Source organism: Rutidosis leptorrhynchoides, chromosome 2 (assembly GCF_046630445.1).
Source record: "Rutidosis leptorrhynchoides isolate AG116_Rl617_1_P2 chromosome 2, CSIRO_AGI_Rlap_v1, whole genome shotgun sequence".
NCBI classification, from domain to species: domain Eukaryota; kingdom Viridiplantae; phylum Streptophyta; class Magnoliopsida; order Asterales; family Asteraceae; genus Rutidosis; species Rutidosis leptorrhynchoides.
In genome coordinates, this window is record NC_092334.1 from 655743562 (window position 1) to 655771382 (window position 27821).

The following is a 27821-nucleotide window of genomic DNA, read 5'->3' on the forward strand; positions in this document are numbered from 1 at the left end:
AACCTTACCTCTATTATTATGCCCTTTATCCCAAACAAATATGTATTTTAACTACAACTTTTTATTTGAATTAAATATATATATTGAGAAAAATATTTACATATTCAAAATTTTGGGCCCTTCTAAAATTTTGGGCCCTAGGCGGTTGCTTATCTTGCCTATGCTCGAAGACACCACTGATGACGACTATAGACTCTGGTAAAACTGAAGACTTCAAACTTATACACATAGTTTTTCATAAATGAGGCTCAGGTAAAGATTTTACAAATTTAGAAATGCAAAGTTCGAATTACGATCAACAATATTTGAGTTCTGAGTAAAGAGTAAAATTGTGAGTGAATTAGGAAGATTTTGTAAACGAAGATATAAAATTGTTTTAGAAGGTTCTAAAAATCAAGAATAAAAGAGAATTTCAAAGAGATGAATAAAGGTGATTAAGAGGGTGTTTGAGAATGCGATTTGAATGTGATTATTTGATTATTGGGTTTTGAAGATGCAAATAAATAGTTAATAGTGTTTGGTTAATCCAATTTAAAAATCACTTATTCACGTTCTAAGAGGATGGAAACGCGTTTTCTAAGAAGTAAGGTATGGGTCACTGCAGCAAAAACGTGGTCTTAATTTAGTTGTTTGCTCATAGAAAATTACGGCCTTATCCCTCAGTTGTTTTCTACCCCTCAGTTGTTTTCTCAATCTATGTGACGTACCATGAACTAATATTTCAAGATAGAGAAAGCAAAGATAATACCATGTTAATAATCTAATATGCAGTATATGTTTTTAACGTTATTACGGAGTATTATTTTATATTAATAATCTAGACCCATGTTTACGGTGTCTCACATGTTATACGCGGATGATGCAATCATTATTTCTAAATGGGATAGGGCGCAACTTGATTGTATTCTACGTATCCTTGCTGCATTTCAAGCTAGTTCGGGTCTAGCGGTCAAGCAGGGCCGGTCCCGAGAATTTAAGTGCCCTGAACGAGACGAAAAAAAAGGCCCCTAGATCTTAACGAATAATATAAGACCGGTTCCGAGATTTAAGTACCTAGAACGAGGTGGAAAAAAGACCCCAACGAATAATATAAGATATTAAAAAAACGACATCTAACGTCATAATTTGCAACGTTTCATTTCAAAAGTTTCTAGATTAATACTCCCTTTGTGGTTTCACGATTTAGCTATACATGTTTCATTGTAGGACGAGTTACTTAAAGATTAAAGAATGATTTATAAGGAAGCCTCGAAGCTATGTTTTTTACACTTTGTATAATAGTTTGTTAGTAGGACTCGCCCAATGAAAATTGTGTCAAAATATTATTCAAGAAATATGACTATTTAAGATTTTATATATATTCACATGTAAAAGATTTTAGTTGGAAACTTGGAATTGTTTTGTCATCCCACATCGGAGGATGAAATAGAGAAGATACATCATAAAAGTAAGGGCATTGTTCCAAAAGTAATTAAGTGATTAGTTGGGTCTAACTATCATATCTATAGTCTTATTTAAGGCTTCAAATCCAATTTGGCCTGCCCCTTTAGCTATATTTTTGGTTTCGTTGACCATAAAATTATAAATTATTGGCCCCCAAAATTGTTGGGCCCTGTGCGGTTGTACACCCTCGGGGCCGGGCTTGGGTCAACGTTTCAAAATCTTCTTAAGATTGGAATTCGTTGACCATAAAATTATAAATTATTGGCCCCCAAAATTGTTGGGCCCTGTGCGGTTGTACACCCTCGGGGCCGGGCTTGGGTCAACGTTTCAAAATCTTCTTAAGATTGGAATAGGAGTGAGATCTATTGAGCTAATAGATTATTCTAATTATGCAGGGTGCTCAAAGGGTAAATGCCCTTTTATTTATTTGGGTCTTCCTTTGGGCGTTTTATCATGTTGTACACCCTCGGGGCCAGGCCTGGGTCAACGTTTCAAAATCTTCTTAAGATTGGAATAGGAGTGTTGGGTCTTCCTTTGGGCGTTTTATCATGTTGTACACCCTCGGGGCCAGGCCTGGGTCAACGTTTCAAAATCTTCTTAAGATTGGAATAGGAGTGAGTGACATTGAGCTGATAGATTTCGTTGACCATAAAATTATAAATTATTGGGCCTCCAAAATTGTTGGGCCCTGTGCGGTTGTACATGTTGTACACTCTCGGGGCCGGGCCTGGGTCAACGTTTCAAAATCTTCTTAAGATTGGAATAGGAGTGAGTGACATTGAGCTAATAGATTATTCTAATTATGCAGGGTGCTCGAAGGGTAAATGCCCTTTTATTTATTTGGGTCTTCCTTTGGGCGTTTTATCATGTTGTACACCCTCGGGGCGAGGCCTGGGTCAACGTTTCAAAATCTTCTTAAGATTGGAATAGGAGTGAGTGACATTGAGCTGATAGATTATTCTAATTATGCAGGGTGCTCAAAGGGTAAATGCCCTTTTATTTATTTGGGTCTTCCTTTGGGCGTTTTATTTATTTGGGTCTTCCTTTGGCCGTTTCGATGAAACGCATTAATATTTAGAAGACGTTGGGTGATCGGTTTCGAAAACGGTTATCGGGGTGGAAAGCAAATTACCCCTATATACTAATATGCATGGACGGATTCGTAGTTTCAGTTTTACCCAATTGTCGTTTTGAGTTTGCGTTCACACTACAACCGGCCCCTCAAATTCGGCTTCATTTACACAACGACCCTCCAACTTTCCACTTTCTCAGGGGTAAAAAGCGTAAATATTTAACTTTTTAAAAATAAAAGAAAATACTTCCACCCGCATTTTTAACGGGCCCTATCTTCTCTCTCGGTCCGAGTTAAATTTTTCTGAGACCACCGTTAAACTCGAAAAAATCAGACGGACACAACGGGACTAACTATGCGCGAAACGGGCATCGTTAAAAAAACACTGAATAACGGGCCCTATATTCTCGCTCGGTGCGAGCTAAATTTTTCCGAGACCACCGTTCAACTCGATATTATTTTACGAACACAACGCGACTAACTATACGCGAAACGGACATCGTCAAAAAAACACTAAATATTTCGAGCTATATTTCATACATATACATACACGTCCAACAAACAACCCAACCTACTAGATATATTAGGTACCAAACAACGTATATCCAAATCCGACCGCGCGTTGAATACAACCGCAGCAACGCGCGGTCGAATTTTTTCTAGTATGTTATCTATAGGTGGTCGATTGACTCTTGTCAAATCGGTGTTGGGATCGTTGGTATTTATTTTTTCTCACTTTATAAGTGCCCGGATACAGTGATTAATGAACTTGAGGGGTTACGAGCTAGTTTTTTTTGGGGTTCGACTATAAATAATAAGAAGATGCATTGGATTCGGTGGGATCAAGTGTTGGCGCCTTCTTGATCATGGTGGGTTAAATGTCGGAAGTATTCGAGCTTTCAACAATGCACTTTTGTTAAAGTGGGTATGGCGTTTTTTAACTAATAAAGACTCATTATGGTGTAAGATTATTCGCGCCATTTACGGATCACAAGGTGGCCTAGATGGTAATTTTCGTAATGGAACTTCTACTTGGTAGTCCATTGTGAACTCGTATTTAAAGTTGAAACATCAAGAGATTATCCCGAATAACGTCGCTCGAATTAAAGTGGGTAATGGTAGATCTATAAAATTTTGGAAAGATAATTGGAGAGGTGATGGCCGTTATGTATTAAATTCAATAGATTGTTCCATTTGGATTCTTGCCCAGATTGCTCCATTGCAGATAGGTTCATAAACAATTCATGGGTGTGGGACTGGACACGCCAGTCCATTGGGCCCAGGAATGCGCATGCTGTCAGTATTCTATCAGAGGAGTTGGGCCAACTTTGTCTAACTGATAATAATGATAAGTGGGAATGGTCTCTAGCTAGTGATGGGCTATTCACAGTTAGTTGCACTCGGATAAGTATTGACAACATTATTTTACCCATGTCTAATATTGCAACTAGATGGCAAAAAATATTACCAAGGAAACTTAATATTTTTATTTGGCGAGTGGCTTGGAATAGGCTACCAACGCGTCTTAATTTTTCTGCTCGCGATATGGAAATTGAACACATTGGTTGCTTGTTATGTGATTATACGGTGGAATCTTTGGACCACTTATTGTTTTCGTGCGATTTTTCTAAAGAGATTTGGCGAAAGATGAGAATTTGGGTCGATGTGAATGAACTTCGTGAGTTCTCTTCATGGTCGGATTGGATTGGTTGGTTTGACTCTTGGTCCTCATCTATTGACTCGAAAAATAGGCTATATGTTATTGTGGCTTCCTTACTTTGGCATGTTTGGAGATTTTGCAATGATACTCTGTTCGGGTCTCGCTCCATGAAGAAAAATACTTTATTTGATTCTATTCGTTACTTTTCCTTTAGTTGGCTTTGTAATAGGGGAAAATGTAACATTAGATGGATTGATTGGCTTGTGAAGCCGTTGTAAGTTGTTTTGTTTTTTCCATTCTAGCGCATTGCTAGTGAGGGTTTTTTCAATAAAAATTTATATTTACTGGTCAAAAAAAATGAAAAAAAAATTTATATTAATTTTAATTAATTATTAATTATTATTATAGTATTTATACTATTATGTTATATAATATATGTTAAAAAAAATTAGTGAAACTTACTTTAACAATAAGATGTCTATTTTAGTCATTTTACCAAGTAAGCCTTGAAAAAGATAGATTTTCCAAATACTCAAACAATTGATTATCTGATTATTGCGATATCAAACTTCATAATTTAACCCAAACACCATTCGTCTATACCACGTTTTACTATAGTTGATTATTTGATTATAATTATTCAAAACGCATAATCAATTTTAAAAACGTAAATTCAAACACCCCTAAATGAGAAAGGGGACATGAAACAAGCTATGCTTACATTTGGTATATATGTTCTTGTATTAAATTAACATATAGATTTTAGAAGATAAAAGAGAAGGAACATCTTAAATGACCGTTTTACCTTCAGGTGCATAACATACGAGGGAATTTAACAAAAATTTTAATAACCATGAAAACTCCTCACTTAACTTTGTTAAACGACGAGAAGTAAAAAAATTATGGGATGAGAATAAAATAATCCCTTCCCTTCCCCACATAAAGCATGGTGTTTACATCCCATGTGTCAGACCCACAATCCTAGACTCCATCCAATCGCCACGTGTCTTCATTCTCTGATTTTCTATTTTTTTTTTAAAAACCAACTAAAATTACGGATTATCCTCCGCTCCACAATTTTTTTCACCGAACCCTCTACATTCTTTTCATCTCCTTCAACCTCCTTTCTGCTATTATCGCTGAACACGGTTTCCCAATGGCAGCGGTTCATCCCAATTCGAGGCCACCTTTAGGTTTTCAGAACCGTATTCGCGATTATTTAAGTCAGGTACATATCCTGAAGTGTCAATTTCTTCATCAACAAATTAGGGTTTGTTTATCCATCGTTAAAATCATGGGATCCGTTAAAATTGAATAATGTATCCATGGAGGTACTCGATTCAAACAAAAAAAATCCATATCCATCGATTGATTCTTCATTATCATCTACTTACAAAAAATCATCATCAGTTTCATCCATCTATTTCAATCCAGGTATGATTGATCAAAGGGTTTACTTTGATTGATTTTGAATTTGTTCAATTTTGTAATTTTGACAATGTCTGATTGTTCATCTTTTCATATCTAAGCACATCGAAGCATATCAAAGCAGATCCAACGATTGATGGTTTATTTATAAGCGATTGTTGATCAGATCAAAGCATGTATGATTTTGTATGTTTATTTATATACGATTGATCGAAGCAGATATCATTCTGTTGACTACTCTTAACTTTGTTGTTTTTGTAGGATCAGTTGAGGTTATTTCGGATCAATTGAACTGATTTAATTCAAAAAAGTGAGTTTATAAGGTAAAGGTTTGAACTGAGAATGTTTGTGTTTCATTTTTGTATGTAATGGCACTTAAGGTGGGTTTTTTAGAAGCACCTATAGTTAAGGAATCTTGATAAGTTTTACTAGAAAGCCCTATATTTTTCTCCTTCAAATTTAGTTCGATCTTGGTCAGTATAATTATGCAACATTTTACATTATATATTTGATTTGATTGATGAGAATGAGGGTGCAGGAGTGTGGTGGACTTGCAGTGATGCAGCTCCAGGTAATCGAATGTGAAAGCATCGTATTGGTGGCTGTCGAGAGTGAACCATCGACTACAATTACAAAAGATGGCTCTAAATAAATTTGAAAATCGATAAATAATTAAGGTTTAAAGTTATAGAATAAATGCTTAAATAATGGAATTGCTAATTTAAATCTTATTTTTTAGGGTTGATATGATTGTGATACTATGTAATACCTTGATTGACAATGTATTTTGTTTGTTTAAGAATGTTTTAACTAATTATGTATTATGTATGAGTTTAGGTCCATACGCCTTCATGGAGGCAAGGAACAGAGCATGGAACCATCACCACAACATTTGTTTCCACTACGCCGCTTTAACGATACTGAGTTTTCTAGACTTACTACGAACTTGATGAGCTGAGGAAGTGAGTTGATGGTTAACAAATTATCAGGTGTTTAACAAACGTCCGACTCTTTTTTTCATAATAATTTTACTACTTTCAATGCTTATTTAATTTGATGTTCATATTTGCATGATTTGACTGTTTGAAATATTGTGCTTCTATTTTATATGTATTATTACAATATGTTTATAAGTGCTTGAATACACTCCAAAAGGTAATGTTTTGAAAAATTAAAGGTGAAAAAGGTTTCATTAACAAAAAATGTTTCATTGTTTAAATCATTTTGATGGTTGAACGTGTTGATTTGAACAACGATTTTGTCAATGTTAATGCAGATATACAACATCAACTTTTAGCCCAATTGGTCATTTTATTGCTATAAAGCTTGAACAATTGACAAATGTTAGATGGAACAAATGAGTATGGTATCTTTGTTCAAATTTCTAGACTTTGTAAAGCTTAGCTATTAAATTTTCATTCTTCTGCATCCTATACTCTAATCTTATTGACTGTACATATATCTTCTATTATAGTTTTATTATAACTTTATACACAAGTGTAACATTATTGTTTGATACAGGGAGTAAAATTTATTCTTGGTGAAAATAGGCATATTCGATAGAATCTGGAATTTTTTTGACAACAAATGAATACGTTGATATCATCTGACATTGACATATATATAAGTTTCAATTTTGTTATGATGTTCGACTTAAATTTAAATTTGAATCGTCACAGATACATCAATTTTTACTTTTGTTAATCGCACAATTTAGGTTAGGGTTTTTTTTTTATTTTGGGTTCGGTGTTTCAAAGTTGTTGAAATTATCTGATTCATTGATGCTTACATCTGTAGGGTTTGATTTATAAATGTTGCCGCGACACCATGAAATAATCTGAAAGAGTTACTACTGGTCTTCGAATATATAAAGCCCTTGCTACAAGTTGATGCACAAAAAATTTCATCAACAGAGGGCTTCTTTTCTCTCTGTACTCTTTTCATCAAGGTATAACAGCAAGATATTAAAAATCAACTTCTATTTAATTGTAACATTTTAATTCAGGTTAAATGCTTTGCAGAAGCAGGTGGACAACATGTATCAGGAATGGGACGATAATGGAGCGGTTCAACAATGATGATGAAGAACGGCGATTTAGCGATTTTCTCTTGATTAAGGTGAGTTCCTTTGATTTACTTTATTTTTCCTTTTTTTTAATTGACATTGTCTTGCTTTTTTTTTCGATCATCAAGGAGTGGAATGTGGAGTAAATTTGCATATATTCCTTTATATATATATATATATATATATATATATATATAGATGGTGCTGATTGATTTTGTATCTTGATGTTACATACACAAAAAAGTATCTATAACATGTTATTTGACAGTTTAAATAGAAACATCATAATAGATGATTTTTGGACAGCCCAGAGTTTCTGTGATCGTAAAGGCATTTTTTCACAAGTTGCATTTGAAATAATGTGTGTTATTTTGAAGGAATACTAGAGTAGAGGTCAAAAGTTATCATAGTTTGCAACAAGTTTCATTAAGGTAACAATCACATGCTTTTTTAATGAGTTTTTTTTTTCTTTTTGTTTTATTGTTTGGACCAGGAGGCCATGCTTATGTTTATCTATTCTACGGTATGCACAACATGCTGAATGTTGCAGCTGACGAAGAAGGATTTGGGTCGGCTGTCTCGATTCATTTTTGTGCTCCTATCTCCGGTAATCATCTTTGATTATTGTTTTCCTCCTGTCGCATACTCACATTAATGTTGCATGTTTTTCGGTAACAATCACAGGCTCCTCGAATGATTATGATTATGTTGTTTGTTTTAAAGTAATAATAGATTATGTTGTATGTTTTAAAGTAATAGTCGATTTTAATAAAGGAATTTAGAGTAAAATGTTCAATTTCTTCTTAATACGGATATATATTCGAAATTGATTGTATGTATTGGTGTGAGATTTTATTAGTGAGCTTCTCTGTTGTATTTGTTTTTAGTAGGTTAACGGGGAGATTTAACAACCGTATACTAAAACTATAGTCTCATAAGTATCATACTGAAAGTGAGTGTGAAGTGATTCGTTCATTATGTAACTTCCTTTCGTAGTCATAAGTTTGATAAGTGACTGTCAAGTCATTTCTATGCTTCCCAAAACTTTATTGCCTACTTGACAATCAATGACAGTCAAGTTCCATTACAGCTTTTACAATGACCTATACTTGATGATTCTATGCATACAAAGAAGCTCATGAATATTTTATATTAGCTTTTGGTGGATTGTGGATTGTGATCATGTTTCAATAATTTGTATCAATAATTTGATACTATGATTTGTGACTGTTTTGAATTTTGTAATGCATATAACCCTCATTGTCTTTCAAGCAACTTTAATGAACGTGCTTTCTATCTATATAAATGTTTAGCACAATCCTTACTAAAACTTAAATGCATTAGTTGAATGAAAAATATTGTTTTTTTTATTATCAAGTATGATGTCTTATATTAATGTGGCTTCGATAATGTTGATAAGTTCATTTTGATTTTATACTTAGTCTTATTAGGGCCCACCGTGCAACGCACGGGCTCTTAAAGGCTAGTATGATACAAACCATGAGGACTCTCCATAATTGTCATATGTACTAAAATACATAGTACTTTTCATAAATGTTACATATTTTTTTAAATAAACGTCAAGTTCACGGATAAGTAATAAATTCGTGGAAAATAAAATGAATTGGAACAATAGTTCAACTATTAGCCCTTTGCCTTCTAGCATATACGTTGCGAGTTTGATTCTTGGCTGTGATTTTTTTTTTTTTTTTTTTTTTGCTCTCATGTTGATTTCGGCAAAGGGTTAACTCCATCCCTAATTTTATAAGTGTTTTCCCTTTTATTTTTCTTTTTGACATGTTTATTTTTCTTAATTTTATTTTAGTATTCATACTTTTATTTTTCTCTTCTTATCTTTTTAACATTTTTTAAAACCTCACAACAATTTTTTTAAATAAAATATAATTTTATTTTTGTATTATTCAGTTAAATTGGATCGGTGATCCAATCTTAGGTTTTGTCGCAAACTTAAAGCTCTGTTTGTAAAGACCCGTCCTAATCCATCCGGACGAAGTCCATATCGATTATAAACGATACACAACAGTTAATTACATCGCGAGGAACTTGACTTCTATATGATACATTTTACAAACATTGCATTCGTTTTTGAAAAGACAATCTTTCATTACATCGAAAGTTGACGACCTGTATACCATTTCATAATATATCTTACTATAATTGACTTAATAATAATCTTGATGAACTCAACGACTCGAATGCAACGTCTTTTGAAATATGTCATGAATGACTCCAAGTAATATCTCTAAGATGAGTAAATGCACATCGGAAGATTTCTTTCATACCTGAGAATAGACATGCTTTAAAGTGTCAACCAAAAGGTTGGCGAGTTCATTAGTTTAACATAAATAATCATTTCCATCATTTTAATAGACCACAAGATTTCATTTTCAGTTCTCATAAATATACGTCCCGTACATAGAGACAAAAATAATCATTCATATGGATTGAACACCTGGTAACCGACATTCACAATATGCATACAAGAATATCCCCATCATTCTGGGATCCTCCTTCGGACATGATATAAATTTCGAAGTACTAAAGCATCCGGTACTTTGGATGGGGATTGTTGGGCCCGATAGATCTATCTTTAGGATTCGCGTCAATTAGGGTGTCTGTTCCCTAATTCTTAGATTACCAGACTAATAAGGGGCATATTCGGTTTAATAATCCAGCCATAGAATGTAGTTTCATTTACTTGTGTCTATTTCGTAAAACAGTTATAAAAGCAGCGCATGTATTCTCAGTCCCAAAAATATATATTGCAAAAGCATTTAAAAAAAAAACAAATGAAACTCACGCATATAAATATTGTAAAACAGTTAATAAAGCATTTGCATGTATTCTCAGCCCAAAAATGTAATGAGTAAAAGGGAGCAAATGAAACTCACCTAATGTATTTTGTAGTAAAAATACATATGACTATATTGAACAACTGAACAATGCAGGGTTGACCTCAGATTCACGAACCTATATCATGTATATATATATTAACACATATAATAATATCTAAACAAGTTTTAATATTATTAATATACTTGTTATATTAATAAGTAATTATAATTATTTTATATATTTTAGTATTTATATATCATATTCTTAATAAAGTATTTTAATTAGAATGTATATATAATATATGTCATTCATTATAATTTTATATATTAATGCTTAAAATATTATATAATGTATTAAAATTTATATTTATATATATGGTTATATTAAGATATGTTTTTATATCACTAATACTTTACTTGTAAAATAGTATTAATAATAAGAAGTTGTAATATTTTCATAATACTAATCATAATAATAATAGTATTGATAGTAAAAATATTGATAATAATATATAAAAATAATCTTGTTAAGGATAATGTTCATAATAATAATAAGTTATATTATTTTTATAATAAAAATAATAATATTGATAATCATACCTAATACTAATAAGGAGTAATAATAACCTTAAAATTATGTTATTACTAATAATAATAATAATAATAATAATAATAACTATGATAATAATACTTAAATGATAATACTAGTAATACTACTAATGATACTACTATTAATCATTCTACTATTAGTTATACTAATAATCATATTACTAATTGTAGTGATAATAATTATTAACTTAATAACAACATCAATTAATAATAATAACAAATAATAAAATTAAGTTTACTACCTCAAAAGTAATGTCACACCCCCAAATTAGGGCCTAGGGTATTTGTGACTAATTATATCAAATCACAGTTGTATAAACGAGAACGACTCTATATGAGACGTTTTGAATAAAACATTTATTAATAAAACAGCGGAAGCATTAAAAGTTTTACATCAATTTTAAACTGAAATAATAATAATAGTCTTAATGCAAAGTAAATGTAATGAAATGAAGACTCCATGTAGCAGCATTCAATTCATCAGGTAGCAATCATGGCAATCATCTTATTCGTCACCTGAGACAAAACATGCTTAAAGTGTCAACCAAAAAGGTTGGTGAGTTCATTAGTTTATCAAAATCAATCATTTCCGTTATAATAATAGGCCACAAGATTTCAGTTTCATAAATATCCGTACACTAGCAAGTGTATAAAAGCATTCTATAAGTTGTAGGCACCCGGTAACAAGCCTTAACGTTCATGTTTTACCCTCTGAAGTACACCAGATCAGGTGTGTTTAAAATAACCTCGAAGTACTAAAGCATCCCATAGTCAGGATGGGGTTTGTCAGACCCAATAGATCTATCTTTAGGATTCGCGCCTACCGTACATAGACAAGTAGTTTAATGTTACCAAGCTAAGGGTATATTTCTGGTTTAAACCCACATAGAATTAGTTTTAGTACTTGTGCCTATTTCGTAAAACATTTATAAATCAGTGCATGTATTCTCAGCCCAAAAATATATATAAAAAGGGAGCAAATGAAACTCACCTTAAATAGCAGTTGAAGTATTCCACGCAAGAAAGGAAAGTAAAGCAAGTAAGTGACCGAGATATTAACTAGAAGTAGTTCTTTAAGAGAGAAATGAGAGATTAAGGTGTAAGTTTGAAATGAGAAATGTATGTGGTATTTATAGTTGAAAATGTTAGGTAAAAAAAATTAAAATAAAATAAGTAAATCATAAAAGTTAAAATAAGAAAAAGTATTTTGTATTTTTATTAAAAGTAAATCTTAAAAGTTAAAATAAGAAAAAGTAGTTTGTATTTTTATTAAAAGTAAAATCATAAAAGTTAAAATAAGAAAAAGTATTTTGTATTTTTATTAAAAGTAAATCTTAAAAGTTAAAATAAGAAAAAGTAGTTTGTATTTTTATTAAAAGTAAATCTTAAAATAAAAGTAGTTTGTATTTTTATTAAAAGTAAATCTTAAAATAAAAGTAGTTTGTATTTTTATTAAAAGTAAATCTTAAAAGAAAAAGTAGTTTGTATTTTTGTATTTATTTATTAAAAGTAGATATAGTTTTTATTTTTTTTTTGTATAAAATTCTAAAAAAAAAATTTGTTTAATATATTTCTAAGAACATTTAACATTTTATTTCTATATTTGTTTAATTATTAAATACTAATTTTATATAAAAATTATTATTATATTTAGTTTTTATAAAAATTAAAATTTATGATTATTAATTTATAGTTTTTATTAGTTTTATAAATGTTATAATATTATGTATTATTTAGTTAATTATATATTCTATTAACTAAATAACAAAAGTAATATAAATATTATATATATATATATATTCATTGATGTAATTATGTTATATTATATATCATAATCTTATTTATAATATTTATAATTATATTATTTATTTTAAGCGTACGTTTATTCGGTCAACGTTAAATTTATTCGTATATAACAACTCTAGGTATTTTAGTAAAATCGGAAGTCGAAAAGTGAGGGTTGTTATAGTACCTACCCGTTAAAAGAAATTTCGTCCCGAAATTTAGTTTTTGCCATCAATCAGCGTTGTTCGTACCTAAACGAGGATATTTACGTTTTATCTGGTCTTCACGTTCCCAGCTAGGTTCGGGGCCTTTCGTGAATTCCAACGGATAGAATATTGTTCTGTTTCATGCATTTAAATAATACGAACCCTAATTTCTTACAGGTTCTTCTATAAAGTGCATTTTATCATTAATGCGGAGGTTATCTAAAGGATTAATAAGAGTGTCATTTGACTAGGTTATCCTCAAAAGGGATGATGGTGTTATACGAGCATTTTAGTAAACTGAACACATGAAATGTGTTATGAATAGTATTGAGCTTATTTAAAACTTTGAGTGTTTATGTCACAATATTAGGGTAGACAAAACAGAGAGTAGTTCATGAAAATTATAGTCATGAAGTTTGATAGAGATCATCATTGTTTACAACAAGAATATTGTAATGATTAATATAAGTTGAAAAAATAAAGTTTTATCACTACTGAATAATATGGATAAAACGATTTGATTATAGGAAGCGTATAAACGAAGCTATTGTAAAAGAGTGAATGAGAAATTAAATGTTCGCCTTAACTTTTGACGTAGTCACGATTGATTTTTGGAATTCAAGGGATTAAAGGAAATTTTCGTAATCCATAAGATTTGATTCTCCGGTAATTAAGGAATTTGAAATTTTCTTTGATTAAATGAGGTGAATTGCTTCAATTGCTGTGTTTGGAATTTTGCTATAAATTAGCTTCTTCCGTTTCATTATCTTCACCACTTCTATACTTTCTTCCTCAATTCATACTTCCAAAGATTGTGAGAATGCTCCATCCAGTTCTTATCCTGGATATTTTTCTGACTATCATTTCAGTCATTCTTCTTTTTCATTTACCACTAGAGGAATTTGTTTTCTTCTACTATTACCTTGGGGTTATAGTGTTTTTAATTCTCCCATGTCTTTACGTTGCAATACGTATTGATATACACGGTTTGTAATTTCGGTATCGTTATCGGGCTACATATTTTCCCTTATATGTCGGAGCTCTTTGCCTTTTTATTCTCCTCTCGACTCTAAGTAAAGCGAGTAATGGTCCAGAATTTGTAGGTATGAAGTTTCGAATGGACCTACTGTTCTAAGCGTAATATCAAAATTTGATTTGGTAAATTACCAGAATTACTGAGGATAGAACTATCAAGAATATATTTGCTTGATATGTTCAGAGATTAAGTAGAATGTAAGAGTCGTGTAACATGGCAAATGATGATTATAAAGTCTATGAATCATCATCTTCCATTAAAAATTTAGCATGACTTACTGTAATATAATCATGTTGGCCTGACGTCATTATATTATACTAACTCATGCTTCAATTCTCAACACTACTTCAAATCATTCAAAATTTGAATTTAAATTTTACGGAATATAGAAACTTAAACAGTTTTCCTTTATGATGTAATAAAGATATTGCAAAGAGATAATTAATTGCGGACAAGAATCGTTATGAAGATATCTTTAGAAATATCGAGGATATTTATAACGAAAGATATGATGATATTTTAGAATTTCTAAAATCGATGGATAATGAAGAAATTCTTCTGTAAGGATTTAGAATGCGTAAAAAGATCTTCTGTGATTTCCTTCAGAAATCGAATCATCTAGATTCTTTGGTTATAGGTTTAGTCCTTGGGATTTGTCCTTGGTCTCCTTCATGTTTTGCTCAATCCGTCTTTCAATACCAGATATTCTTTTTGAGCTTTTCCAACACACAATTCTTTATAATCAAGCTTCTGGTCATTAAGGCCATCTACAGCTTTTGCTGCTTCATCAGCATTCTCAAGGTTAACTGATCTGAATCATTGATTATCAATCTGATATGTTTTTAAGGATTTTGAAGAATGTACAATGTAATATATTAATGTGAATGTTAGATATTTCTTGGGTATTACCTACCCGTTAAAATATTTTCACAATTAACAGTTTGTACAAAAGAAATTTTAAATACAATCTTTATGAAAATATACATACATATATATTTTCTTCAGATGTAATTATGGATTTAATAAGTTAATATAATATTAAACTCATTTGATTTACGGTTGAAACGAGAATAAATAATCTCCAAAACTTTAGAGATTACATAATCATCGCGGAATATTTCTTTAATGAAGTTATGAATCAATACTTCATCGTTCATTGTTATTAATATACCTCAGTAAATGATGTTGATGCTCGTGGATTTCTTGTGAAATTCATAAGGCACAAATGATGTTTTCGAGAAATTTTCGAGTACATCGAAAAATAGGAGTGTAAAATCACACATGCATTTGAATAATACACTTAGTTTATTATGAAATGGAGTTTATTGTACTGAAGCAATGATTAATGATTGTTAAGTCATTAACGAAGGATGTACATCATAGCGTATTAGTGATATGAATTAACCAAGTAGTACATACTAGTTAAGATTCACACGTAATAGTTTAGTACGAAAAGATTTATTATTGTTCCAAACCATATATATATAAAGTATACATATATAATTCTTCAGGAAGAATGAGTCAATACATCTTAACTCATTATTACTAATATTCCTTAGTATCTATGGGCGTATGATGTCGATGTTTGAGGTACCGATTATGATGTTGAGACGTGGGATGCTGATGTTGTTGTTGGTGAAGCTGATGCTGTTGGTGGTGATGCTGATAGTACTGGTGGTGCTGGTGCTGGTGCTGGTGCTGGTGCTGCTGTTGGTGCTGCTTATGGTACTTGGTTAGTAAGTGTGAGCCTAGCTACCAAATCGCGCACTATTTCCTCCAGGGTTTCTACTTTACGCTCGAGTCTATGGATTTGTTCTACCCATTCCTCTGTAAGGTTTGTCAATTCTTGATATTTAGTTCGAAGTCTTCTAACTTCTTCTAATAACCCTTTCTGGTTAGAATTCGAGAGTAGAGGACGAATATTGTCGTTGGTTACATCGAGTCGACCTTCGAGGCGGAAAATCCTTGCGAAAAGAGTGAAAACGGTATTGCGAACAGGTTCGCCAGTAAGAGGATCGAGTACTCCGATGTTTGGTGGTAAGTTTGGCTCGTGATAAGGAGTACCTTCTTCATTTCTCCATAGGGTGAGTATTTCGCGAACCCATCCCCATTTTCTAAAGAAATCACGGTAATTGATCGGTGGGTGTGCTCCTGTCACGCTATCTTTGGAGCTAGAAGAACTTGAGGAATTAGGTGAGAAATCCATATTATGTGTTTGGAATAGGGTTTGATATGAAATGGGTGTTGAATATTGAATGATATATTCATCTCCTTGAATACGTATATATAGCAGAAAGATTTCCGTAATTTACGGAGGAAATTTAGGAAAAGTGTTAGACAAGGTCTATTGGGAATAGATATGCTAAGATATGATTTGTCTATACTCTAATAATGGCAGTATGACGTGTCGAGATTATAAAATGATAAGTATGTAATCTAATAATCTTTCGATTAAAGACTTTCAATTCGTATACTGTGATAACCCAATGACATTTCCCGGTTCGCAAACCGATGCATAAAGGCATAAGGCATATAGGTTCGTGATATAACAGGGAGTTATATACGTTTGAGTATGAATTATAGGAGTTTCAAAAATCTTGGATAATATTTCATGTAATACATATGTAATACACAAAACCAGGATAGATGACTAGGTGAGTTGTTCTTAATAAGTTCACCACTTATTAAGTGCGTAAGTGACTAAGTGTTGTATGATCACTATAGTCAGGTTTGATATTGTGCACCATACCCAAACATCTATGCCACCGCCGAGTCACTTGAATGATCAATTGTTACCGGTTGGCCCAGGAATTCTCGACCAAAATCTAAGTTTGGCATTCGAAATCCACAAGCGTCCCATAGTGGTACCAAGGATCACCCTAGGCCTTAAGTAGCGTTGACGTTCGAGTAATTTCACATTATCGTGTATGTTATAATCTTAAGATTTAAGTATAGTTTCTAAGGTATAGTGTAGCATTTATCAATTAAAGGCAATAATTAAAGGCACTATGGTCAAGGAAAGTTGTAGTCCTACATTGCTAAGGTACCTAATTGTATAAGGCACACATAAAATGCAATCCTGGTTTTCTACAACAACCTGCTCTGATACCAATCTGTCACACCCCCAAATTAGGGCCTAGGGTATTTGTGACTAATTATATCAAATCACAGTTGTATAAACGAGAACGACTCTATATGAGACGTTTTGAATAAAACATTTATTAATAAAACAGCGGAAGCATTAAAAGTTTTACATCAAATTTAAACTGAAATAATAATAATAGTCTTAATGCAAAGTAAATGTAATGAAATGAAGACTCCATGTAGCAGCATTCAATTCATCAGGTAGCAATCATGGCAATCATCTTATTCGTCACCTGAGACAAAACATGCTTAAAGTGTCAACCAAAAAGGTTGGTGAGTTCATTAGTTTATCAAAATCAATCATTTCCGTTATAATAATAGGCCACAAGATTTCAGTTTCATAAATATCCGTACACTAGCAACTGTATAAAAGCATTCTATAAGTTGTAGGCACCCGGTAACAAGCCTTAACGTTCATGTTTTACCCTCTGAAGTACACCAGATCAGGTGTGTTTAAAATAACCTCGAAGTACTAAAGCATCCCATACTCAGGATGGGGTTTGTCAGACCCAATAGATCTATCTTTAGGATTCGCGCCTACCGTACATAGACAAGTAGTTTAATGTTACCAAGCTAAGGGTATATTTCTGGTTTAAACCCACATAGAATTAGTTTTAGTACTTGTGCCTATTTCGTAAAACATTTATAAATCAGCGCATGTATTCTCAACCCAAAAATATATATAAAAAGGGAGCAAATGAAACTCACCTTAAATAGCAGTTGAAGTATTCCACGTAAGAAAGGAAAGTAAAGCAAGTAAGTGACCGAGATATTAACTAGAAGTAGTTCTTTAAGAGAGAAATGAGAGATTAAGGTGTAAGTTTGAAATGAGAAATGTATGTGGTATTTATAGTTGAAAATGTTAGGTAAAAAAAATTAAAATAAAATAAGTAAATCATAAAAGTTAAAATAAGAAAAATTATTTTGTATTTTTATTAAAAGTAAATCTTAAAAGTTAAAATAAGAAAAAGTATTTTGTATTTTTATTAAAAGTAAATCTTAAAAGTTAAAATAAGAAAAAGTAGTTTGTATTTTTATTAAAAGTAAAATCATAAAAGTTAAAATAAGAAAAAGTATTTTGTATTTTTATTAAAAGTAAATCTTAAAAGTTAAAATAAGAAAAAGTAGTTTGTATTTTTATTAAAAGTAAATCTTAAAATAAAAGTAGTTTGTATTTTTATTAAAAGTAAATCTTAAAATAAAAGTAGTTTATATTTTTATTAAAAGTAAATCTTAAAAGAAAAAGTAGTTTGTATTTTTGTATTTATTTATTAAAAGTAGATATAGTTTTGATTTTTTTTTTTGTATAAAATTCTAAAAAAAAATTTGTTTAATATATTTCTAAGAACATTTAACATTTTATTTCTATATTTGTTTAATTATTAAATACGAATTTTATATAAAAATTATTATTATATTTAGTTTTTATAAAAATTAAAATTTATGATTATTAATTTATAGTTTTTATTAGTTTTATAAATGTTATAATATTATGTATTATTTAGTTAATTATATATTCTATTAACTAAATAACAAAAGTAATATAAATATTATATATATATTCATTGATGTAATTATGTTATATTATGTATCATAATCTTATTTATAATATTTATAATATTTATAATTATATTATTTATTTTAAGCGTACGTTTATTCGGTCAACGTTAAATTTATTCGTATATAACAACTCTAAGTATTTTAGTAAAATCGGAAGTTGAAAAGTGAGGGTTGTTATAAGTAAGCTTCCAAAAAAATAAAGAACATAAAGTGCGCCGCCCAGGCTTGAACTCATGACCTCCCGCTAATTGCTAACACCTTAAACCATTACACTGTCCCTTCTCTTTCTGATTTAAGCTAGGACTCGAATTTATTAACCCGTTTTTATCATTAACCCAAAACACAAATCAATGGTATGGTAGCAGCCCAACAGAAAAGATAGTTGAGTCACGGCCCAACTTGTGATGACCCGGAAATTTCTGACCAAATTTAAACTTTATCTTTAAATGATTTAATGTTTCCGACACGATAAGCAAAGTCTATGAAGTTGAATCTTAAAATTTTAGAACTGTTTCATGTATTAAATTACATTTGACTGCTCTCGACGATTCATGAACAATTATATGTATGTATATATATATATGTACAAGTAAAAACGACTTTCCTACCGTAAAACACTATTTGCTACAGTAAAATGACTTTCCTACCGTAAAACAGTATTTGCTACAGTAAAACACTATTTGCTACAGTGAAACCGTATTTTGCTACAGTAGTGAAAACGACTTGCTACAGTGATTTGCTACAGTAACACACTATTTGCTACAGTAAAACACTATTTGTTACAGTAAGACACTATTTGATGTCGACGAACTAGCAAACAAAAACAGGATAAGGCGGCCATGCGATCGCATGGCAAAAACACTGAAAACTCATGCGATCGCATGAGGTACTGTAGCAGGCCACATACTATAAAAGCTCGATTCATTCCTCTGTATTATTATTTTTTTATATTATTATTATTATTATTATTATTATTATTATTATTATTATTATTATTATTATTATTATTATTATTATTAAGATTAATATTATTATTATTAATCTTATTATAATATTATTATTAGTAGTATATATACCTAAAATACTACGACGAGGTTATGAGCGTGTCACCTTCAAAATGGGTTTTTGAGCGGGATAGAGCTAAGGAAATTATAGGTTATTGTCAAGGAGGTTATGGGTAATGTTCGGGGGTATATTTGTGAATCAAATCTAGTGTTTATCATCTCTGTTGCGTCTACGTACTTTCCTACAATATTGAATCTCAATATTGATATGTAAGCACTCATATTTTATCTTTTATACATTAATTGTGTATCCATGTCTAGTGCTCGAGTATATACATTTATGCATGCTTGTATGCTAAATTTTATCGTTAAACAGTTATGATGAATCACGAAGTAAATACATATATTACTAGTAAAAAGTATATGATATACATGTTTTTGGAAAGCTAGCGAAAAATCAATAACTTTTCATTTAGATATCGAATAATTTCGATGAACGGATTAAAAGATATGATCAACTGAATTATGATTAACGTTAATTGAAATTGCTTTTGAATCTACAATTAAGATTTAAACAACTTGTTTACGAGATTGATAAATGGGATTTTTGAATATTACCAACCGAGTAAATGAATTCTTATATAAGGTATGTCTCGTTTTGTTGAACTATTGTCAAAATTGACTTTTTGAAACTACTTTGGATAACTTTTGTATGTCGATCTCGAGCATTAGGATTGTTATACACCATGACCTGACCTAGCTTGATAGACATTTATTGACCAACATATGTTCTCTAGGTTGAGATCTACGGTTATTTGGTAATCCGAGTTTCGATCACATTTTGGTTAACGACTTTATATGCTGCTAAGGTGAGTTTCATTGATCACTTTTTAATTGCTTTTGCAATATATTTTTGAGCTGAGAATACATGCACTTTATTTTAAACGCAATGGATACAAGTACATACTAAATTCTACACTGAGTTTGAACCGAAAATCCCTTAGCTTTGGTAACTAGTAACTGCCAGTTATAAGAACTGGTGGGCGCGAGTAGTAGTATATGGATCCATAGGGCTTGATATCCCCGTCCGAGCTAGAGCACTAGCCTTTTAACGGACGTATGCTATTTGAGAAGCGTACACGTTGGTTTGCGTGTATTATTAAGATGATTATACAAAGGGTATAAAATATATATATACGTTAAGTTTAGTTACCAGGGTGCTCAATTTCGTAGAATATTTTGATAAACGTTTCTGGATTGAACAACTGAAATCTTGTGATCCACCTTTATATACAGATTATGCGCAACATTAAAACTATGAAATCACCAACCTTTGTGTTGACACTTTTAAGCATGTTTATTCTCAGGTTTCTAGAAGTCTTCCGCTGTTTGCTTATATGTGATACAAGCTATGTGCATGGAGTCATACATGCTTTATTCAAGAAAACTTTGCATTCACAAAATCATCACCGTGTATCTTATTTTGACTTCATTGTCAACGGATGTATTATGGTAAACTATTATTTATGGTGATTGTCTATATGTAGAAATCATCAAACGTTGAAAACCTTAGAAATTGATATTCATTTATTGTGTACCTTTTGAAAAGAATGCAATGTTTACAAAACGTATCATATAGAGGTCAAATACCTCGCAATGAAATCAATGAATGACGTGTTCGTCCATATGGATTTGGAGCGATCGTCACACAACTACTTAGATCTCGGCCCAATCAAAAATAACTCGGCAGCCCAAAAGTTTAGCAGTCCAACACAAATAATACGACCCAAAGTGATGCGAATTGTTTTTGCAGCATGATTGCGGTAACGAGGAATTAAGAAACAGGAAAATAGGAAGCACCAGCTGTACATTCCATTAACTATAAAATAAACAAAAGTATTGTATCGGTTCATCCTTGATCATTACCCTCATCATTCGTTTATCATCTTCGATTATTTCATCATCAATCGTAACTCTCTTTCTTCTATTTCATCATCATCCATACACCTTAATTTATTGAACCAAAAATAAAGAGTATAGCAGCAGTAGCACAGCAACAGTAATATAACCATGGTGGTGCGTGTGGTTCTCGAATTGAACTTGACACGTAGGATAGCCGTAGCAAAGCTGCTTCTTCAAACAGAAACGAAGGGACTGCAGTAGGAGAAATAAGTCACTGCAGTCGCATAAGAAGTAATAGTTGTAGGTTAATTTTCGATGTGGTTTTTTGCAGGTATAGCAGGTAACGATGACTCGAATGGGTGTTTTGGTTTCGAGCTCGCGAGCAATCCAAGAAACAAATATGGGTTTCTGTTTTTGTGGAACTCGACCATGGAATCGAATTGTTGTTCGTGAGTTGAGAGATCTCGACGGAAACGAGGGGAGGAAAACAAGAAGTAATGAACGGGTTTAAGGGGTGATGGTGGTGCTCGATCTATAAAGAAAAGAACAAAAAAGTAACAATGGCCATTAACTAATCGATGATAGTTCATATGTCCTGATCTCATTCACATATATAAACAAAAGAAACATTTAACAAGCAAATGATAATGATTCGAGGTTGCTCGAGAAACCGAAAGAATACCTGTAGTGGTGGTTGCAAGGTTGTTTCTTAATTACACAGAGAAAAGATCAAGGTGGGGTTCGGGTTGTCGTTTGTTTGTGATTAAAACAGAAAGAAACATCGAGCAGATGTTGTTGGGTTGTGTCGAACGAGAAGCTGGTTATGGGTCGATCACAAGAAGATGTAACAAGGATAGTGATGGTTAATGGTGTTGGCTAACCAAGCACCGAAAGCATTAAGCATGCGTACGTGAGTTTGTAGTGTCGGTTTACTATGATGGAAATGGCGTACGATGGAAGTGTAGGTGGTGGTTGGAGAAGATGATAGTATGGTGATAGAGAAGAAAAAGAAAGGATGGTTGTAAGATAGTAGTGATGGGTTCAAAATGATGGTTGATCATATTTATGCCTATATGCTTATATGTATATAAATATAATTTATACTCCTTATGAATTCAAGTGTGTGCAAGTGGGAGAGAAAGAAACACTAACAGTTTAAATTAGATTCTAAAAGATTTGTGATATGGACATGAAATTGATGTTTAACAGATTAAAAGGCAGTAAGCACAAGAGTTTTAAATCAGTCGATTATATAAAAACAATATAAACGGATGTATACATTTAACTGCATTTGGATTTGTAATGTTAACATATTCGACTGGTTTCCAAAATTTGGGACAATTACAAAAGTTTCTACAGAATGAAAGGGATAGGAAATAGTTTGTATCACTTAAATTTCTATAAATAATATTAGTAATTAATAAAACTAATAATAATAATAATAATAATAATAATAATAGAAATAAAAATGATAATAATATCACTAATATTAATAATACCTGTATATATCAAGTTTTACCTCTATGTACATATATATTCTATATTAACAATATTAATTGTACAAATATTAATATTATCCTTTATAATGAAAGTATTGTTAATGATATTAATCTATCAACTATATTCAACTTGCAATTACTTTTAATTTATTAATCATATTATATATGATATGATTATACATATTGTATATTTAATATTTATATATATCATATATTTTACAATATAATAGTCATAAATAGAATTCCTATTTATCTATGCATATATGGATTTATATCATATATACATTTATGTTTTTATTCTAATGGAACTTAATTATTCTAGTTATTACTTTTACATTTTAATTCTACTGATTCATTTATATTTTATTATTTTCTATACCCTCATTTATATTTATTTAGATATGTATACATTTATATATTTACACACTTGTTCGTGAATCGTCGGGAATAGTCAAGGTCAATTGAATATATGAACATAGTTTCAAACTTTTCAAAACTCAACATTACAGACTTTGCTTATCGTATCAAAATCATATTAAGAATAAGTTTAAATTTGGTCGGAAATTGTCGGGTCGTCACACTGTTCCAGAGTTGTTATTTGGAGAGAAAGAGATTGATTTGGAAGAAAATCAAAATCAGAAATGTGTTCCCAAGTTTTGACAGAAAAGAAAGGGAAAGAAATGGATGTGTATTTACTCTTCATCTATTCCTTCCAAATTGTAAGGATTTGAAATCCCCCCCTTTTATTCTCCTTCCTTTCATTTCATTTCCTTTATAAAAAACTAGGGAACAGACCCTAATTGTATCAAAAGAAGTAGGGCATTTTTCATTTTTATCTAAATTTACGTACTAGAAACAATAGTATCAGAAACTGCTACATTCTTTTGCTAAAAAATTGTAATGTACATATAACCATTAACACACATAAAAACGCACAAAAAAGGCATGGTAACGCGTAGTTGCCAACAAATCTTGTTATGTAATGTATAATTAATAAGCAATTGGTTCACCACGCGATGATGCGGTAAACTTAAGAATTTAGAAAAATCACATACATACAAAAGGTTATTATATGAGTTTGCATACATTGCATAATTACATGCTCTTTTTGATCTTGGAATGTCTTTCCTGCGCTTGTTGTTAGCGAAAGTTATCCAACATGACCATAACATTCGGAATATATTAACACAATTTAATAAGGCACCCTAAAACATAATAGCCCGAGATATTTAGCGTTTTTTGAAAAACTTTCATTTTGTGTATAGGTAGTTGCGTTGTGTTCGTAAAATTATTTCGAGTTGAACTTTGGTTTCGGAAAAATATAACGCGTGGCGATTGAGAAAATATGGTCCGTTGAAGATTTGTGTGATTATTTTTTAAGTTTTTTTATTTAGAAATATGTAAGTTTCGCTTTAGCCCCTGGAGTTTGGGGTGTTTGACATTTGATACTAAAGGGTGTTAGTGGATACAACGATTTAAGCGAAACGTACAACTTCTCCAAGCATGAAAGTGAGTTACTGTTCATGAATAGTAACTCAAATTTGCTCAATTGTATATATGTATAATATAATATATAAATAATTATAATAAATATATATAAATTAAAATATAATTTTGCTCTTTCGTTGTAAGCATATCCCATGTTGTAATTCTGTTAGAGTTTTAATAAATATACTGCCTTTCAAAAAAAAAAAATTTAAAATATAATTTTAAAAATTTTAGTTTTAGTTTTATAAAAAATAAAACTAAATCCGGTTTTATAAAAAATAAAACCGGTATTGTTGTTGCCCTTTCGTTGGATTGGGGATTGTTGTTGTTGTTGTTGTTTTATAAAAAATAAAATATAAAATCTACAAAAAAGTCGTGGGGTTTAAAACGCATAAAACCTAAATCCGGTTTCTCCAAAGTCTCACTGGCCTCCTCTAGGCACCACCGCAATCCCTACCCAAATCAATCATGGCTGAATCTCCGTCACCACCATCCCACACACCACCACCGCCGCCACCAACCCCTCCGTCAGTCGGTGATCCACCAACTGAATACTGGTGCTATCAGTGCGACAAACGTGTCCCAATCGAAACCCTACCTGACCAACCTGACGTCATCTGTTTCGAATGTAAAAATGGATTCGTTGAGTTGATCTCAGCCGTTCATCACCATCACAATCTTCTTCAACCAACTGATGACGACGACGACGATCAACCTAATTTCGGCCACGAATTCCTTCAAGTCCTTAGGCTAATCGCTCAATCCGCGCGTGACAACGACGCGCCTCCTTTACCTCCATCCGATGATCGCGAAAACGACATCGATCACCTTCGTATTGAACTCGACGCGTTGAGTGATAACGATGATGAAAACAATAACAACGAAGATGACGAGGAGGATGAAGAGGATAATGAAGAGGATATCAATAACGATGAGGATGATAGATCTGACGATGAAGATGAGCGGAGAAGACAACGGCGTGATGTAATTCGTCTCCGGCTCCGTGATTTTGCAACACGTGCGTTAACGCGTGGAAATGGAGGTCTCGATTTGGCGGAGATATTAATGGGACTGGAGGATCACTCGATTGAATTCAGGTTTCAAATTGGTGAAAATGATCGGTATATAGGTAATCCAGGTGATTATGTTGATGCAGCTGGATATGAAGCATTATTGCAAACCCTAGCTGAGAGTGATAACGGCTCAAAAAGAGGATCACCACCTGCTGCAAAATCTGCAGTGGAAGGGCTACCTACTGTTGAGGTAATTGTGAATGATAGTGAAGTTTGTGCAATATGTAAAGATAAAGTGTTTAATAATGAGAAAGAGGTTGTGAAGCAATTGCCATGTGGACATATGTATCATCAAGATTGTATTGTGCCTTGGTTAGGTTCTAGGAATACTTGTCCAATTTGCAGGTTTGAATTGCCTACTGATGATCCTGAGTATGAAGAAGACAGAAAGAAGAGATTGAATGATTTGACTGCAAATGCATCTTCAACGTCTGGTGGTGGTGGTGGTGATTAAGGATTGGCGTTTAGGCGTTTCTTGGTTATGTTGTAAGTTCGGATATTGGATTCTGTTTTTTATGCTACTTATATGAATTAATGGTTGATGATTTAATTTTCGTAAATAATAATGTTACTTGATTTGAGAATTTCGTTTGGTTTTTGTTGGTTTACGTTTGATATATGTGCTTTTGCCTCTATGATGATTGACATTGTACGGAATACTTTTTAGAACACTAAAACTTAGGGCAGGGTGAAGTTAGGTGATACAGAGTATTTGTTTTCGTTGGTAGTTTGGAAAACGATTAAAATGGGCGCCGTTAGTCTTGAATGTGATTATTTTTTACGAGTGTGACTTATGAATTTTTAGTTAAGTTCTGTTGGTTAATGTATAACTGGTTTAATTGTATCATGTGCCCATATCGTTGCGAACCCAGCCTGAAGAGAACCTTCAAAATGATCTTAATTTAGTATCATGTGATGATATAAGATGTTGCCTGTAAGTTTTGTGATTCTGTACCTACATTATTGATGGTAATTTGTCTAGTTTAGCATTAAAAAGGTTCAAAATTATGATGCTCTTTTCATGGTCTTATTTCATGACTTTTATGAATCAACACAATACCTACAGATGCTAGTTGGATAATTTAGCTAATGTTACTCCTTTTGGATCTTTAAAGTTTAATCGACATGCTTTGTGAAGCGCTGTTATTTATGTAATACAGTAACCCTAAATGGTTTATTAGGTTTTATTTATTTATTTTATCTTTTTATTATTATAGCTTAATTGAACATTATCTAAGTGCTTCATTAAAACCTTATGCAGAGTTGGCTGAAGTTTCAGTTAGTTTAGATAATGTGTAGCATTGTTTTGATGTCTATATCCGATATAAACCAGTAACACCTATATATACGTTCTGTGTCATGTTTAACTCACCAGGTCATTGCAATATATAGGACACTTGAGTCTCTATTAAGTCCGCTTTCCATTTGCTTTTGTTTGGGAAGGGTGTCTCATTCTCTCTCTCTTAGAAACAGACCAATTTTGACAAAAAAACAACAGTTTTACTTAATGAATTAAGAGCTCGACAGAAACAAATCATTCACTTAAACGGTAAACAGTAAATTGTGTTAGTGGAAAGTAAACAGTAAATCGCGTATAATATTAAACTAAATGTCACATTCACTTAATTTGTGCCTGCTTCTTTATGTGCATATTGACTTTAAGTGGATCTAGGTTAGCATGAAAATACCAATTGATGATATTTTCTCATGTTAATTCATGGCATTCAACTACCCAACATCTACCAGGGTAGAATAATGACATCTTTGAAAACGTTTTAGATAGAGGCTGTTTTGTTCATGCTAGGGGTTCTTTACTAGACACCTAACTTTGCTAGTTGCTAGACAGCTGATATGGCTAAGTGTCTCTTTGGATCTATATTATGTAATTAGTGTGTACATTGTAATACCGTATTCGAACCACTAGCGATTGTGTGTACCTGTTTCACTGTAATATACGTATAATAAGCCTTTCAAAAAAAAAAAAAAAAATAT

General features: G+C 31.8%; 2 protein-coding genes across 2 annotated transcripts; both read left to right on the forward strand.

The window, feature by feature from the left end:
- Positions 1-4060: 4060 nt before the first annotated feature.
- On the forward strand, positions 4061-7662 carry LOC139890173 (uncharacterized). Its single transcript, XM_071873069.1, has 3 exons — positions 4061-4449; positions 6880-6946; positions 7609-7662. The coding sequence occupies exons 1-3, from the start codon at positions 4061-4063 to the stop codon at positions 7660-7662; spliced, it is 510 nt and encodes a 169-aa protein (XP_071729170.1).
- A 17433-nt stretch (positions 7663-25095) lies between these two features.
- Positions 25096-26417, forward strand: LOC139893814 (E3 ubiquitin-protein ligase CIP8). The gene has a single exon (XM_071877004.1). It carries the CDS (start codon positions 25225-25227, stop codon positions 26281-26283), a length of 1059 nt encoding a protein of 352 aa, XP_071733105.1. The 5' UTR covers positions 25096-25224; the 3' UTR covers positions 26284-26417.
- Positions 26418-27821: the final 1404 nt, after the last annotated feature.